The 17901-nt window shown below is 37.7% G+C and overlaps 2 protein-coding genes across 6 annotated transcripts; one reads left to right on the top strand and one right to left on the bottom strand.

The window, feature by feature from the left end:
• The first annotated feature begins 1805 nt into the window (after nt 1–1805).
• LOC131310146 (DNA (cytosine-5)-methyltransferase DRM2-like) lies at nt 1806–10619 on the top strand. The gene is made up of 10 exons (XM_058336993.1): nt 1806–1969; nt 3273–3315; nt 5006–5143; nt 5655–5754; nt 5850–5896; nt 6651–6767; nt 7221–7320; nt 8019–8101; nt 8543–9268; nt 9858–10619. Exons 2-10 carry the CDS (start codon nt 3313–3315, stop codon nt 10287–10289), a joined length of 1746 nt encoding a protein of 581 aa, XP_058192976.1. The 5' UTR covers nt 1806–1969; nt 3273–3312; the 3' UTR covers nt 10290–10619.
• A 785-nt stretch (nt 10620–11404) lies between these two features.
• On the bottom strand, nt 11405–16332 carry LOC131311015 (E3 ubiquitin-protein ligase BOI). 5 transcript variants are annotated; one of them, XM_058338325.1, is made up of 5 exons: nt 15895–16332; nt 15730–15787; nt 13280–13428; nt 12722–13086; nt 11405–12076 (listed from the first exon to the last, which is right to left on the bottom strand). In XM_058338325.1, the coding sequence occupies exons 3-5, from the start codon at nt 13386–13388 to the stop codon at nt 11537–11539; spliced, it is 1014 nt and encodes a 337-aa protein (XP_058194308.1). In that variant the 5' UTR covers nt 13389–13428; nt 15730–15787; nt 15895–16332; the 3' UTR covers nt 11405–11536. The 5 variants fall into 5 exon arrangements, with proteins under 5 accessions (XP_058194308.1, XP_058194307.1, XP_058194305.1 ...); XM_058338324.1 differs by having other exon boundaries at nt 15730–15799; nt 15896–16247; XM_058338322.1 differs by having other exon boundaries at nt 15730–16280.
• Nucleotides 16333–17901: the final 1569 nt, after the last annotated feature.

Genomic DNA, 17901 nt, shown 5'->3' with positions numbered 1-17901 from the left:
TGGATCCTCCATAGTTTTCCACGGCGGGGTGGAGATTTTTTTTTTGGGAACGGCAGAAAATTTACGGCGGAATGGGGATGGTGGTGGGATTTTTGGCGGTGTAGTCAACTGAAAATAAAAGGAAAGAGAATAATGGCCAGCCGTAAATTTTCCGGCCTTTTTAATTGTTTTTTTTTTCTTTCTCTATTTTTCAATTATAATTGAGTCAAGCTTTTTAAGTCAATCGTTCAAACTTTTCGCAGTTCAAAAAAAAAAAATTTCGTTCAAACAAAAGAAATAAAAAATATTTGATAATATAGACAAAAGTTAAAAATAGTTCACTAAAAATGTTTTTTTTTATAAAAAAAAAAAGATAAAAAGATGTTCTTTAAGTGTACCCAGCGTTTTATAAACTTTTTTATATTCCTGAAATAATTTTTTTATTTCTTATTTTCAAGACGGATAATGTGATGTAAAAAATTATAAAAATAAAGCATTGAACAGGTCATATTACAACCACTTTAATGGTCTCTAATATTGAAATTACCAAAAACATGGCCCCTCCAAAACTTAATGACCATAAATAACATGGTGATGCTATGTAAGATTAATTAGTAGGAGTATTAAACATATTTATGTATTTGTAAGTGGAGGATTAATCTCCGGTACCCCTTTTGTCCTCTTGTAATTTGAATTTACAAAATTAATATTTCATCCGTATACTCTTGCATACTTGGAAGGACAACATTTTAAATTCACATCGCAAGAAGGAAAAAAATAGTGTGATTATAAAAAATGAGAGTGTGAAAATCAAAACCCTTAATTCCCAAAATTTCCCTTTTTTCTACACACTCATTTTGCACTGGTTTTTGTTGTTTGGACCCAGTGAATTTGTTTCCCAGTTTAGAATTACTCAATAAAGTAATAATACGTGTTTAACTTACTGTGTTAAATGTTTAGTACATTTGTTTTTTTTGAAGGAAGCTAACCCGAAAGGTTGGAATGGTGGTCAAATCTTGAACTATATTTTCATGTAATGTTTTTTTTTTTTCATACGATATACATCAGCGGGGGAGTCACCACTAGAAAGAGAAATGAGACAACCAACTTGACAAACTTGGTTTCTCTATTTTAATTTAACTTAAATGTTCTAAACTATCGTATTTTGCCGGCCTTTCCAAATACGATTATACTTTTTGTTTCCTCCTTCGTCCCAAAATTACAATCTACTACGGAATTTGGGCAATATTGGCTAAACACATACTTTCATGCATTGTTATTTACAATTTTTTTTGCACCAATTTAATTAAACCTGGTGTGAAGAAATAAAAAATTTATACGCAAAAATTACTTACTCAAAATTGTGACATTCACTTTCTGTGTTTTAATTTTGAGAGGGAAGAGAGTATGTTTTTAGTTACTCCAAGGGGATCCTGTAGTGCATGATCCGAGTCGTCCGTTCAACAACTAATAGTCAAGATTTCATCTCGGCCAATGCAAATCAAATAGCTTGGCTCGTGCACTATAACCGGGTGCACTACAGGGTCACGATGAACCAAAAGATAGACTAAAAACTGAAGGAAAAAATACCACTACTACTACTACTCAAAACAAAAGCCACGTTTTAACCGTTTTTTATAAAACCCACCACAAACGAGGCGTAAGGACGCGCGTGCAGAACTTCCTTCTCTATTTGCGCGTGGGGACTTCCTTGACTGCAGTACTGTGCATACGAAACAGAATATTCATCATGCTGCATTACGCTCGCTCGTCTCTCGCTCCTCCACCACCTCTCTCTCTCTGCAGCGTCTCCTCCTCCTCCTCTCTCTCTCTCTTTCTCTCTCTCTCACTCTCACTGCCTTCTTTCTTTCTCTCTCTACACATATATATAGTATCTCTCTCTCTCCCTCCTCCACCCCCGTGATATTTCCAAAGCCCTACTTTTCTTTTCTTGCTAGAAAAGATAAGTTCCATTTACAGAGCAATTTCTGTACGTACCCTTCTTCACCTTACGTACCCTTCTTCACCTCACCAGTAGAGATTCTTTATTCCTGTTTCTTCGTAGTTGTAAGCCTGGACTACGTCATTTCGTACATACCCAAATGTATTCTATACGCGATGTTTGTTTATTCTATCGCTTACTCCTCCCAGTGGGGTACTCTGTTTTTGGGTATTTCTCCATTATTTTGGGGGTAATTTTTGTTTTTTTTTTTTTCCCCCTTACTGGATATTGTACCAGAATGTTCCTCACAAATGAGTTTATAATCTTGAAATGGGTCATGTCGGTGATCGACACGGTCATAGTCTTGAACGGAACTTTTCAAAAAAGTGGGTTCTAAAACCACTTGTTAAGGCAGAGGTTTTGATTTCATAGCAGGGAGGAAGATTTTTCTAGGTCATAGGTTCCACTAGGACCTAATGTAGTTCGTGATCCTGTTTGCCGTTCGGAGTTGTGTTTATCCTTTTAATCCACTTTGAAATCGAGTCCGTAATACTTTTTGCTTGTGGATTTTATTTAGACTTGCGATTATTAGTCCACCCATTTCCTTACTAGTGAACGAGAATCAAGTCAACCATGGTTCGAAATATCGATGAAAATTCACTTATGTATCAGCGATACATAACGGTATCGCCCGATATGTAACGGCGGTAACGGGCCATTACGGGCAAAATATGGCCGTTACGGTATCAATAATTTTTTCTGATTTTGTTCGAAATTTGAAAAAATTCACGTCTCCGTTACCGTTATTCTATGACTGTTACACCCTGAAACCACAAAATCACAACTGATATTGTATTGGCGACCGATACCGTTATTTCGAACCATGGAATCAACTCATTTGAGAAAGAGAGTATTTCCGTACTAGTGAATCAACTCATATGAAAAAAGGAGTTTCACCTGGAAATGCAGATAATAAAGAGGTCAGGAATGGGATTAACTTCTTTTTAGACCCCTTTTAATATTGATTTTGTTAATCATGTAAACAGTCCCTTTGGGGGATGCCTCCTTGCTGAGAAGTAAGCTCGTCGCCGATCTGTTGCAAAAAAATCATGTACACAGTCAACCATTTGATGAAATATACTACCATTTACACAGTCAACACCATTTGATGCAATTTCAATCCCATGCTGCGTGCCACCATTTAATGTGGTACTACTGTGCACCGTAATAACTACAGTAGTGACTAGTTTTCATTTCGCGCTTGCACTGCTGCACTGCTTTGGTAATTATGCCTTTATTTTGAAGCTGCCTTTATTCTTTACTTAAAAGACATTGTGTCTCCTTTGAACAGGCTGAGAGTCATTGGTTGGAGAATTAAAACCTGCAGAGAAATGGTACGTGGTAACATCTCTTTCTACTTGCATCTTTATGTTCCAGAGATGTGCTGATGTGGAGGATGCAATAGAGACAACCAATATCATAGTCTGTCAAGGTTAAATGACTTGGATTGATTCGATCCCTAAGGAGAGATGATGGGTCAGGGGAGAATGGAAGGGTAACAACATCTTTGAACCTAGCTAACTAAAATACGCATTTACAGCCAAAGGTTGTTTAACAATATCTTTCTTTCGCATTCTAAGCCTCATAGAGATGGTTTTCATACTTTTTACTTGAATTACACAATATATGAAAGTGGATCCTACCAAAGAATTTCATACTTGAAAGTACATTGAATCCTAGTATTATGCATGGAGTCTACAGAATTCTTCAAGAAGACGTGCACATGCAATGCGTGTGCTTGAATTTTCTTATAAAACTGCTTAATTGCAAGAAAAGTCAGAGAGGAAATGAGGAAAGAATGAGGGAACAGAACCTCAATTAACTGAAGCATCAAAAACATCAAATTTTGGCATTCAAATCATCTCACATACCTTGATAAAGAGGGTACATTGTTCTGTGTTCTTCCTGTTATACTAAGATTGAGAAGTTGTAATGATCTTTTTTGCTGTTTCATATTACTCCATCCGTCTCGATTTGTTTGTCCATTCTTAAAAATCCAACTTATTGAGGGAGCATAATTATTACACTTTTTGAATTGAACTTTCCAAAGAATGCTCTCCAAATGAAATTGAACTAGTCACATCAATTTAAAAGGCAAGGGCAAAGTTGGAATCTCGTAAGATTTTTTCATTTGACTTGTCAAACTAGACAAACAATTTGGGACACTAAAAAGTCAAAAAGTAGATAAACAAAATGGGACGGAGGAAGTATCTCACATACCCGCATTTTTTCTGTGTACATGTAACATACCTACGTTTGTGTCTCGTGTGTTGTGTTTGAGTGGAAGCTTTTGCTTGTTCCTTCTTCAAGACAGATAGACACCTACAAATACACAAGTACACACATGGTCCAAAGGTGATATTGGCACTACATAATGCAGGTAGCCCTCCCTTGCACTCAAAACAAACCAATACAGGAGCCATACTGCCATAGGACATAGGCAGGTGTTTTGAAAATAAAAATCTGCAGCATGCATTCCGTGATTTGTGGGGGATTCATGAGACCTGCAAATGAATCGTTTGGTTAGAGAGAAGTATCTGCATATCCATTGGTGTACCTTGTTTAGTGCTGTGTTTGGATGAGTTTTTGAGAAATTTTTTATGAGAGTAATGATCGGAAATAGGGGTAATGAGTAGAGAGAGATAGAGAGAAAAATGAGAATAATGATTGGAGATATGGGTAATGAATGGAGAGTAATGATTGGAAGTAGACGTAATGAGTGTTTTTTGAGTTGGAAAAAAAATTTCAAATCTTGATCCAAACAAGCATAGATATTGAGAGTTTGACATATGAAGATACACACTGTCCATCAAAATGCCTTCGTAGTTTTTACTTAATTGATGTGTTCTCATATTGGAGTTTTGAAAAACATGAATCGATCTGGCATTAGTGTTTTCCTGGTGTAGTCATCTTGGGTCCAACTTCTGCTTCCAAAAGTACTACGAATTGCTGTTAGAATTATGACAATAGTCCTTCTAAGTTCTAACGACCACTGCTTATCTTACCTGTCTTATTTGTGTAAAGGATGGTAATAGTGATTGCGGAAAGAGCCTCAGTATCGATTGGGACACGGACGATGAGCTTGAGATTGAGGGCATGCCTTTTTCTTCAGGTGTGGGTCCAGTGACTGCTGGTCAAGAAGCTTTTGCAGGATGTAGAGAGGTATAGCTAGACGTCATTTTAAGACGAAACCATACTATGATCTAGAAGTTGGTGCGGCATATTTTCGGTCTGACTTCTTCTTTCAAAAGTAATTTTGATTTCCATGAGAATTATGACAACTCGTATGCATCCCGTACTGGCATATCTTGGGTTTGATTCTTCTCTCTGTATATTGGCGAATGTATCCAGTGTTTCCAAATTACTACTCGATACTGCTTCAAGAAAGTTTTATTTCATTCTTCAACAGAGTACTTAATTGCAATAACAGATGTATTATGATGTTTAGAAGGAAGTAAAAAATGTAGGCAAGGCAAGAGAAATTGTTATGCGAGATATAATGCCTTCAACTAAAATGAAATACTCCACTAGTTTGTTTCCTCTGCGTCTTACATTTTCTTCCTCTGCGTCATAGATTTTCTTCTTTCGTTCATTGCAAAGTAAATTGGGCTAATAACTTGGGGTCGAATTGTTGTGACTATAATTTCTGTATCCTCCCATTTTCTGTATCCAGGCAAGTTCTTCTAATGGTTCCCAAACCTCACGCACCATCCATCACTTTGTGGGAATGGGATTTCCTAAAGATATGGTGGTTAGAGCAATGAAGGAAAATGGTAATCACTGAATCAGGGCTTACTATTGTCTGTAGATTATGTTCTTGCATTGTGAATTGCTAGTTTAACCGACATGTTATGTCATTACTTCGTAGGGGAAAAGGATATAGAAGCAATACTGGAAGCTCTTCTCACATACTCGGTTGGTGACTCTGTCTTTCTTAATTGATCTCTTAATTATTCTGTTGTTGATGATGTACCCTACCAGGTTCTTGTGCTTTTTCGTTTCAGTAGGATCCACAGCCCAATTGTTGATGATTTTCAAATTATGTACGAACTACAAACCATTATCTTCTGGAGTACAATTTTTGGTTACTCTCTATGCCTTCACCTCAGTGGCAGCTGCAGGCCATTGAATTTTGAAAAATGGTAGCTGTAAAGGTCCAATGATTCCACTGCCATATATGTGTTCTTACTATTGGTATTACTAAAATGTTAAAACGTAGAAAACTCGTTAACAAGAAAATCAGCATAATGCAATTTTACAGGCAGAAAGAGTTTAACGAATTGGCTCCTGAAAACAGTTTTATAATTTTTGTGCTTCTGTAAGAAAAGCTGAATAACATTGACTCCCTTAAGAATATTTATACCGACTTCTCGATTTATAATGGTGATTATTGCAATATGATGTTTTCTTAAAATGGGAAAAATTGTCGATAGCAACCAAATGATGTTGAAGCAGGTTTGCTAGAAGTCCTTAATTGACATTTTGATAACATTTTCTTGAATAGCCTGCATCTGTACTTCCATATCATCTTGAAGGAATGCATTCAGGTTATTGCATCTCACCAAAGAAGTCCAACTCATTTGTGAGCATGGATAAGAGACGGATGATACATAAATTTTGTATCTTAATGCTTTTTTGTCGAAATGGTAAGCAAAAACATCTGATGCAGGCTATTGAGGACCTTCCCCTGGAAGAGGAACATGTTTCTGATGATTCGTGCGCTTCCAAGTGTGCAAGCAACCATCCAGACCTCCTCTCAGACCAGAATAACTTCCCTATAGATGAGGTATTTTATTTTTTGTGCTGCGTCTAGAAAGGCTTTTTTCGATACTCATTTATTGCATACACTTTTTTCAATGATGACTTTCAATTGGATCAATAGCAGATGCCATCTAAAGGTCATCGATTATGTAAATCCAAGGCTTTCCAATTGGATCAAAGAATTTACATCCTTCTTCTTTTGCTTTTTGTTGGACAAATGCAAACTGCTTATCAAAACAATGCCGGTTGGACAACCCATGAAAGGGTGGTGTTTCAATCTTTTTCTTGTGGCCAAAGACAATTTAACGAATTGCTTTTATGTTTTTTGGAATTTAATGCTTAAGCTTCTAGAGAACCATTTCTTAAGCCAGCAGTAATATTGACAGTTAACTCATCTATTCTAATATATTAAGGGGGAGAATATTATATAACTGAATCAGTTGTTTGTGTCATTTGAATAATTTATTTTTTCTTCCAGGAAAATACACACTATTCAATAGACAAGGATGGGACCATATCAGTTCTAGTGGAAATGGGTTACCAAGCTGAGGAGGCTTCGATAGCTATTGACAGATGTGGTTCGTATCTAGTCCTACAAGGATGTGCAATTGCTTGACGCTTTATTTTTGTTTTTTCCCCATGAAAAGTGAGCCTCGCCACTTCTAATGATGCAAAAACTTGGTTGTGTAACATGTACTGGTCTTAATGAAGAAACTATTGGGCTTGTTGACCATTACAGAGAGCTCTACATTGTGTGCCCCACTACTTTGTTAATTCTACATTGTTAGCGTATACAATATAACCTATAAAATCTCTCGACAACAACTATATGCTTTTTACTTAGGTGCCATAACTAAAACATGTAAGAGATTATTGCAATCCTGCCCATTTTGCTGTTATAGTAGCATGAATATAGTTAGACGAAATGTAACCATATCTAGTTAGCACAATTGTTTATAATGATCATGCTCTATGAGTGCAAGAATCTGAATAAAAGAGGTTCATGGTACTTTCTAAGTCCATTTTCGGATAGTTGACTACAAGATTGTAGGAACAAGTTTTTCTTATCCTTTTTATTCACCTTTTGTCACAAAACCCTTCACTGAACTGATTTGGATGGATATCTATCCACAGTTTTCTATGAGAATTTCATTGTTGATGGCGTTGGTTTTTTCCCGGAATACATTATCCAATATTTTTGGTCAGTGTGCAAAGTTGTTGAAGCACCAAATAATTGCTTTTCCCATATCTTTATACCGTCTCCTTTAAATTGCAGGTCTAGATGCCCCAGTTGCAGAACTATCAGATTTCATTTGTGCAGCCCAAATGGCAAAGGAAGCTGATTTTCATCTTGAAAAGGTTAGCATGTGAATCTTTTGTAAAGGTGACATCCAATGATCCAAAGTTCCATTCAGATTTCACATCTTTGTTCGTATCCATGTAAATATTTTTCTGAAAAAATGTTTTTTTTTTCTGAAATTTGGTGTCTGGTTACTTTAAGTTAGGTAAAAGGTTTGCCAAAATAAATGATCTACGCAAAATCAGGAAAAACAAATTACTGCCCATAAGGGGAGTAAGTCGTGTTACCGAATGGTTCTTCAAATTGTGGCCTCACAAATCTTTTTGGTAGATGTAATGTTACCTTGTTGCCATTGTAAGAATTTCAACCAAGCACACACAATACAAATTAGCAAAAAATTCTTACGAAAAAGACTTCGCATAAGATTTATACTTGGTCGTAAAATATTTTACATTAGACAAGCAGAGCCATACCTAGTGTTGGTTTTCTTCTTTGGACAGCACACAGAAGCTTACATCCCGAAAGACAAGAGGAAAATTCTGAGGACAGAGGCCTGGAATCTTAAGCGACCAAAGGGAATTATGAAGGAGCAAATGGTTCAAGACGATGAGGAGTTCCGTCTTCCAAATCCAATGACAGGTTTTGGAGTTCCTAGTGAAACATGGAGCATAGTTCATAGGACTCTCCCAGAGGCAGCTCTGGGTCCTCCATATTTTTACTATGAAAATGTAGCAATGACTCCCAGAGGAGTTTGGAGTACGATATCTAGATTTCTGTATGACATTGCCCCGGAGTTCGTAGACTCAAAATACTTCTGTGCGGCAGCTAGAAAAAGAGGTTACATTCATAACCTCCCAATACACAATAGGTTCCAGATTCTTCCACCCCCTTCACTCAAAATACACAAAACACTTCCTCACACAAAGAAGTGGTGGCCTTCATGGGATGCTAGAGACCAGCTGAATTGCCTTCTTACCTGTGTTGGGAGTGCCAAACTCACTGAGAGGATACGGAATAAACTTGAAGAGTCAGCGGGAGAGCCTCCTGTGCACGTGAAGAAGTACGTAATGGAACAATGCAAGAGATGGAACCTGATTTGGGTAGGTAAGAATAATGCAGCAACAATTGAACCTGAAGAGATAGAGATACTCATGGGGTTTCCAGTGAATCATACAAGGGGTGTCAATAGAACAGACAGGTTTAAAGCCCTAGGGAATGCTTTTCAGGTTAGACTCTATGGAATGCCTTTTATATGCTGTGCTTCTTTTGCCTTGTTGAAGCTCCCTGGACTTGATTCCCAAAACAAACCAAATCTCAAAGTTTACATTTCATTGGACTTGATTCCCACAACAAAATGAATGTCAAAGTGTGCACAGAACCCAAACTTTGAGGTTTAGTTTGTTTTTAACATTTTATGTGTTTTCCAACTTGATAAAATAAAATCATGTCCCTCTGCTTGAAGGAGGACATGGGATACAAATCCAATCTGCCTTGGAGTTGGTATTGGCCCACGTGTGCTTGATTATGGAACCAGAGACAAGGCTCCAAGATGAAAACGATGATGGCATTGCGAATGGAATGGCAGAGTTAATTGCAAGCAAATGAGTTCTAACTCTAATGAAATTTTCAAATAGTTGCAATCTCCAAAGCATTTACAAAATCGAAGTTTTTGTGTAAAAAAATCGAAGTTTTTGTGTAAAACCCCTTTATGATTTCCATGGTTTCTTTGTATCTCCAATTTGTGTTATGTACGCATCTTTACGGGCCTAAGCTAAACTGTTTTGGTATTCAAGTCGTCAAATAAATTTTTTACAGGTTGATACAGTGGGATACCATCTATCAGTCTTGAAAAGTTTGTTCCCAGGTGGCATTAACCTCCTATCACTCTTCTCCGGAATTGGTGGGGCTGAAGTTGCCTTGCACCGGCTTGGGATCTCTTTGAAGAATGTGGTTTCTGTTGAGTTATCAGAGCCTTGTCAGACCATTGTCCGAAATTGGTGGGAGGAAACAAACCAGAAGGGAAACCTAATCCACATTGCGGATGTGCAAGAGGTGACAGCTAAAAGGATTGCTCAGTGGATCAGTAGGTTTGGAGGGTTTGATCTAGTGATAGGTGGGAGCCCATGCAATAACCTTGCTGGGCGCAACCATGTTAGTAGAGATGGGCTTGAGGGAAAACACTCTTCTCTGTTCTTTGATTACTTCCGGATTTTAGACCTTGTCAAGTCCATGATGAGCCAGTACTAAATGATTTCTGGATTGCATATTGGACACCACAGAATTGTCTAACCAGTTAGTTAGCTTTTCCTTGTAGTAACGGCAGTTTACAGTCATTGATTGGTTCTTGTAATTGCAGGTCTCTTGTTACAAGAAGATTGTAGTTGTCTATTTTTCTGTTCTAGGAGTATCTTTTTAAACAAGGTCATAAGACTCATAACCAAGCTTGCTTGTGGATTTGAACGACTGGTGAGATTTGTAGTGTAATCAACAACTGACATGCGTGTACATATTTGTTAAAAACCTACGATAGATGATATGTGTCCTATGATTTGTATCGTCACCTTTGGAGAACGAAACGTATCCTACACTGTATCCTAATTCAGTACGTATCGTAAGATTACTTATTAGAAAAAAGTCAGACCTTATTTCAAAAAACGGAACCTCAATGTAGGGCTTGTATAGAAGAAAGAACTATACTTCGATTATGTTTCGCCTGACTTTTCTTTCCCTAACAAATGGAATAGAAAAGCCTTAATATAATAGGCCCAGTTGAGAGACTTGAAATTTGGATCTTAAATTTTTTTTAAAATATAAGCATAATTTGTTGGTATTTTTGGGTGTATCTACTTTTTAATTGTATATTAATTATGATTAATGTTGTTGAAGCATAAACTAAATTTAATATTTTGACACAAAAAAGTTAAATCCAAACAAGTCCAATTGACAAAACCCAAATGTGAAAGATATTATTGAAGAAAATATAAATATCTAGTTTTAGAAATTCCAAAATATCTAGCTCTAGATTATCCTTGTGAAATATGTAGAATTTTTTTTGTGAGAAATAATCAAATGTGTAATTCCAGAATTACTTCAATGATTAATAAAATCTCTTTTTTTGCCAATCAAAAAATGAAAAACAAACCAATCGGAACGGAATCAATGAACGGTATGACATTTGGATATGGAATATGCACTGGGATTGCACATATGTTGCAGTTGAAATTCCTTTGGATTGCCAACATCAAAATAGATTGGATAACCATCTTTTGCCATTCCCGTATCCTTTCCTGGGCAAGTCACTGCTAGAACGAAAGGAAGAGAGTAGCATGATTCCGTCACGAACAGTAATCAACATACAGGGATTTAGCTTACCAAGCAATCAGTTAAAAACAATCTTATGAATACAACCAGACACCCACATACATTTCATTCCATACATATGAATATCAAGATTTTAGAGGATATTTCATTTTAAAGTTATTTCGTCACTCATTTCAGGACAAATAAACAGGGACACTAGCAGTTTTCACCAACTGGCAAATCGGGCAAACACCGATTAACCCGTCACAATCCTTGCACAAACACAAGTGCCTACAAGGCATCAACAATATGGATACCTCCTTAGACTTGCATGCTCTGCATATCATATTCTCCTTCAAAAGCCCAGCAGCACTACGGGACCCACATGGAATTCCAAGATAGTTGTTCGTTTCGATATAGGAATTAGCATCGTCGATTTCACTATCTCCAAATCCTTCCTTGCCTTGGTCAACGCCCTGAGAAATTGCCTGCTGGAGGTTGTTCTTCAGGACATTGACCACCGATTCGTTGTACTTTGCTCTGTAGTGCCAGTTCTGGGCTTCCGCCGCCACCTGCTTAATTCTCTCGACGAGTTCTCTGTTCTTTCGGTTTATGTTCTCTATCTCAATATCCTTCTCATGCAACTTCTGACTGACCCCCTTTTCTATGGAAGTTAAGAAAGATGCCATCTGTCTCTGCTTTATGTCTTGCAACCCCTTTGCCAAATTCTGTTCCTGTTTAGACAGTAGAAATAGGTTGAGGCAAAGAGAAACACAAATTATCTCGTGTGAAATATAAGAAGTAGAGGGAACTAGTAGCATTTTGGAGCAAGATCATCATGTGACATAGCGCACCAGGTCCAAAATTTCAAATCCTTAAGGACGTGTTTGGACCAAGGCTAGCAAAGGGATTTGTGGACAAAAAAGACAACACAGGGATTTCTCCTTAAAAATCGAAGGTCTATTTCCCTCGCCTTTTCTTTCCCCTATCAACGAATCCTTGATCCTACACAGCCTAAAAATCCCAAGGTTCAACAACAAAAAACAGCAAGTATTTCATATTTCCTTTCTTCGTTTATCCTCCATCGCAACTTCAAAAGGAAGACCATAAAACTTTTTGGAGAAAAATATACAAGCACGAAATAACTAAGATCTTGAAAGGCATTTACGGGGACTAATTATGAGAGACAAAGGATTTCGATGTGAGAAATACAACTTTGGTTCGGAAAAATGAACCCTCCACATGCTCTCAAAAGATTTCCAAACAAATCCATTAAGAGCAATATACATTTCTGTCAGTTCAGGCAAGTCAGCACTCCAACGTGGAAACCATACAATGTTGTAAATTAAGATGCAATATGAGGGCGGTAGTCAGTATACCTGAATCTTCATATACTGATCAAGTTCTTCTTTCTGCCGATCAAGTTCAGCTCTAATGTTGTCACCAAGAGACAAAATGATTGGTGGTGCTGTTGTCATACTTCCACTTGCAGAGGTAACGGAGGAATTGCGTTCATCATCATCATATGATAGCCTTAACCCTGTTGACACAGGGTTCAGGTTTGGTATGCTTGCAGATCGATCAGCTTCATCATGGCACAAATTGTAATTCAGGGAAATTTGAAGTTTCTGCTGCCTTGAGATATTTTCTGCTTCTCTGCTTAGTTTATTAGGCTGGAGTAGCACAGGGGTCTCGTGCTCATTTCCAAAAAAATTTACTGGATCAACGTTACATCCAACTGGTACTGTAGCAAAAGTTGTAAAGTGGTAAATAAAAGATCAGCCCCACAAAGACAACCAGGTTTACTTAAGTGATAACATAAGGTTCAGCGTCTCCCCATGATAAAATACCTTTAACATACTTATCCAAGGAGAACTACGAATACAGGAGAACAAAACTTATGCCAGAAATTCGAACTGAATGAATATATAGCTTACAATTTCCAAATAACTGTAGTTGATTTGATGCATTAGTATGATACTGCAATCGATTCTCATCAATGAACACGGGGAACACACTATTGTTGTTGTTGTTTCCTCCCAACATCTTCCAAGTATAAAATCAAATTAGCCGCAATTCCTTGCTTCTGAAAATTTCAAATACAATTAACATGAATAAAACCTGTAAAAGAAGCATACAAATACTTAAATGTCACAAGAAAGCTATAATCCACTATTAGAGCCAATGCACAAAGTTAATGCAGTTAACCAAAATAGAATCTCTTGAAGTTTCAGAACCACTGTGATCCAAGTGCATACAAAGCCCACCATGGCAGCTTACCTCCAAACGAGTTTTACGAGTTCCGTAGGCAAATGAGGCTATGTAGGCTGGTGAGGAAGCCTCACAGGTACATGGAGGCCTCTGATCTGATGCTAGATCGAGAGAGATGGGATGTGTAAGATCAGAGGCATCCATGGAGCAGAAGTGGGAGAGAATACTGACCAAGGTATGGATATGGAGAACCAGACCTTCAAGGGTTAAAGATGCAGAGGATAAATGTCTTGTATGCATTGTGGAGATGTTTACTAATCGGAGGGTGGGTCATGGAGGTTAGATCATCCTGTCAAATTCCCTGTGGTGTCCAAGAGGGACTGTTTGAACAGTGGTGGGGTGTTCAAGGAAGGTATTCTATATAAGTCGTAGTTGCATACCCAAGTTCAAATTTTAGTTGGTGCATTTCTAATGTCATCAACGAAAGCAAACAAAAGTAAAACTCCGTAGTACACAAAGATGGTTAGTGGAAAGAACAATACAGGGGAGGGTATGAAGACCATAGGGTATATGTGTATGTATACATGAGTATTTGAAACCCTTGCTATTATCCTTGCATGCATAAGATGAAAACGAGGATAAAATTTCCTGGTAACATGATGCTAATAGAGATGATAGTACTCTAGACTTTCTAGTGCAATATTTTCTTTTCCTACTCCTTTTTTGAGGAAGAGGGAGAGTCGAAAGACTAACTAGTGACACGGAAATTTTTTCTCATTGTAAAGTAGATTAAAAGCTAATTCAATATGATATCAATCTCCTCTCAAAATCTAACAATTCAAATGTTTACATGAATATCCACCAGTCCCAATCAAAGCTTTGCTTCACAGTTCTAACTACAGAGGACCACGTTTGCTCTTCTTTCATTGCTTTGTTATGTTATGAATACATCTGATTTCTTATGGAAGCGGACTAATTATCCGCTTCCCACATTCCATGAATAGCCAGGACAGTGAGGAGTATCCAGAAAATCTCATCATGGGTAAATCTAATCTTTAGACCATCTTGAAACTCTATTCCTTGTTCAGGAACAACTCTATTGCCCTTATTGTTTTCTATCCAGTTTGAGGATCCAATACTCGAGACCAACACATTCAAAGCCATGAACAGAATTATGTGCAGATTTAGAACATTGAAGAAAGGGTCAAAACTTCAGAAGACTAAAAGTATATCACCATATAAACTTTCCTAGGGCTATCCTGCGAATTCTGGTCTGGAAACTGCACCCCATATAATTCCGGACAGTGTACTTATTTGGGATAAGGAGAAAAGTGAGTTTCAATTCACATAAGGAAATAACAATAACAGGCAACCACCGAAAAGAAATTTTTACGTAGCTTAACATTTATGGTTTGAATAGGACATCAATTTTGCTAATTCTAATACCATAGCGTTGTTAGTGGGAAGGAACCACTACCTTGAACTGTCCTATAGACTTTAATCACATATATAAACTGAATTAAGGTTGGAATTCTTCAATCACATACATATATATACATGTGCAGGCACAGGCACCAACATCACATGTGCAACCATGTGCACACTAGAATGCAGAGGCAATCACGGCACACTGACCACCATCTTTGATGTAAATTAGGGACCCACGTCCCACAATATGCCACAGAGCTCGAGGTCATAAGAAATCAAGTCTCAAATCTCATCTTAAAACACTGCACTAAAGGCAATGTTCTAGAACTCGCTAGATGCTAATCGGGCGGAAAAGGGTCGGGGATTAGTTGGCTGCCTAATCTAGATGTTGGACCACCGCCTAGCGCCTAGGCGAGGACTAGTCGGCCGACTTTTAGAACACTGACTAAAGGTGATCGCATGAAATCAAGACTCAAATCTCACCTTAAAACACTGCACTAAAGGTGATCACATGAAAAGAAAGACAAAATAAAACGGGTCACAAACAAATCAGATCGATCACCAAATTCAGTCATGAACTGAAGACAACATTGGTCAGTCTCGCAGGATGGTAGAAGAGAAAATTTAAAAAAAAAAAAGAGGAAAAAAAAGAGAGGGGGTTCTGGTGAAATATAGAAACGACCAATTTGAAGGGGAAACTTTCAGAAAATAACTTCAACGAAGAAAGTCTAAGCGCGTAAATTATTACCTCGAACAAAAATGAGAGAATTTTGGATCAGGCTCAAGGTAAGGAACTTGGTGGGATTCTGCAAATGAGCGGTACAGGGGTTGAAAATCATACAAAGAAGAGAGAGAAGAGGGGAAAATAAATTAAAGGGCACGCCAGCGAGAGATTGTTCAGGAAAAGTAGTACCTGAAGGGTGAGAATATTGGCCTACAGAGAAAAAGGATTATTTTGGACCAGCCACGGTGCGATCTGAGAGAGAGAGAGAGAGAGAGAGAGAGAGAGAGAGAGAGGCGTAACGGAAGGGAAAGGGGGAATCTAGAAGGAGGGAAGTAAATGAAGAGGTCAGTGCGTGGTGGTGGTGGTGGTAGTGGGTTACGCAAAGGGATTTGGGCGTTGTGGTTGGAGTTGGAGTTGGAGAGAGAGAGAGAGAGAGAGAGAATCGAGAAATTTGCTGGGATGCAGTCTTGCAGAGATGGTGGAGGGGGTGGGCCCCGAGTTAACTCATATATTCACCCACCACACCACCTCTCTCTCTCTCTCTCTCTCTCTCTCTCTCTCATTAGCTGCTGCTTCCCTCAACCAACAATTTGCCAAAATTTTGCATTTTATTATGGAAATTAATTTACACACCCCTCTTTACATGCATACAATCTTTATATAGTTCTTTAGCACGTGAATTTATCAAACAATTCCTACAATTTATTTATAAAAATATATTGTTTTAAGGACTGTTTGATAAATTCAAGTGCTAAGAACAAAAAAAAGAGTGTTTGCAACAGAAAATTAAGTGTGTAAATCAATTTCTTTTTATTTTAAATGACCAATTTTACTCTACGGCTTTTTTCCGACAAAAAACAATGAAGAGGAGTGAAATTTTGGTCCTATTTCGATTAATTTTACTACTAAACAAGTTTACTCAGTTTCACGATTTCAAAACCAAAATCGAACTAAACAACTTCAAGTCTGATTGAGTTTGGATTACTCAGGTTTGTCTAATTTACTCAATTTATTTGATATTTTGCCAGTACCAAAGCTCAATGGAACAAGCATGAACACATTGAGAGAAGAATTTAAACCTAAGTACCCAATACTACCCAAACGACATATACAAAAGTCCAGCACAATTAGAAAACCTTTAGGACCATGAGATCATGGTGTGTGTACACACACACCCCAGTCCATTTTTTATAAGGGCGCCCTTATTTTAGTTAAGGTAAGGACGTCCCATTTTCTTCCATTTCCCGATATATAGCGTTTTTATCAAAAACTGATCCGATCGAGCCCTTCCCAGTTTTTTTTTTTTTTTTTTTTTGCCGATTTCTTAAGGGTACACTTAAAATCACGTTCTGAAAACATTGAGCAGCTCGGATCATTGAAATTTGGTCAGGAAATGGGACGTTCTGAACTTAACAAGTTAAGGGCGCCCTTATAAGAAGTTTTGTGTGTGTGTGTGTGTTTGTGTATATATACACACACACACATCTATGAGGTCCGCACTTAAGCTAAGTAGAGGATCCCTTATATATATATATATACACACACACACACACACACACACACACACACTTAGGATCCAATGAGGGAACCCGCACGGCCTTACCGTGCGGGACTCCCCTTTCCCGATCGAATTGTGACGATTCGAGCCGCTCAATGTGTTCAGAACGTGATTTTAAGGGTACCCGCGAGAAATCAGCAAAAAAATTAATCGGGAAGGGCATGATCCGAGCAGTTTTTTATTGAACCGTTCAATAAAAAACTATTCAGATCAAGCCCTTCCCGATCATTTTTTTTGTTGATTTCTCACAAGTACCCTTAAAATCACGTTCTGATCACTTTGAGCGGCTCGGATCGTCGTAATTCTATCGGGAAAGGGGAGTTCCGCACAATAAGGCAGTGCGGGATCCTTTAGGAGATCCGGACTGTGTGTGTATATATATATATATATATATATATATATATATATATATATACATATATACGGGGCGGTTCAATGGACAACTATTTAAACACCTAAAAAAACACCCCAAATCTCAATCACATGGTTCCCGATCAAATTTTTATGATCCGAACCGTTCAATGCGTGCAGAATATGATTTTCAGGGTGCACGCGAGAAATTAGCAAAAAAAAATGACCGGGAAGTGTTTGTTTTGAGCAGTTTTTAATTGAACCGTCCATTAAATCTAAGTCAAAAA

This window comes from Rhododendron vialii, chromosome 12a (genome assembly GCF_030253575.1).
Source record: "Rhododendron vialii isolate Sample 1 chromosome 12a, ASM3025357v1".
In the NCBI taxonomy this organism is placed as follows: domain Eukaryota; kingdom Viridiplantae; phylum Streptophyta; class Magnoliopsida; order Ericales; family Ericaceae; genus Rhododendron; species Rhododendron vialii.
The sequence above is the reverse complement of the archived record's forward strand: the minus strand, read 5'-3'. Positions and strand labels throughout refer to the sequence as shown.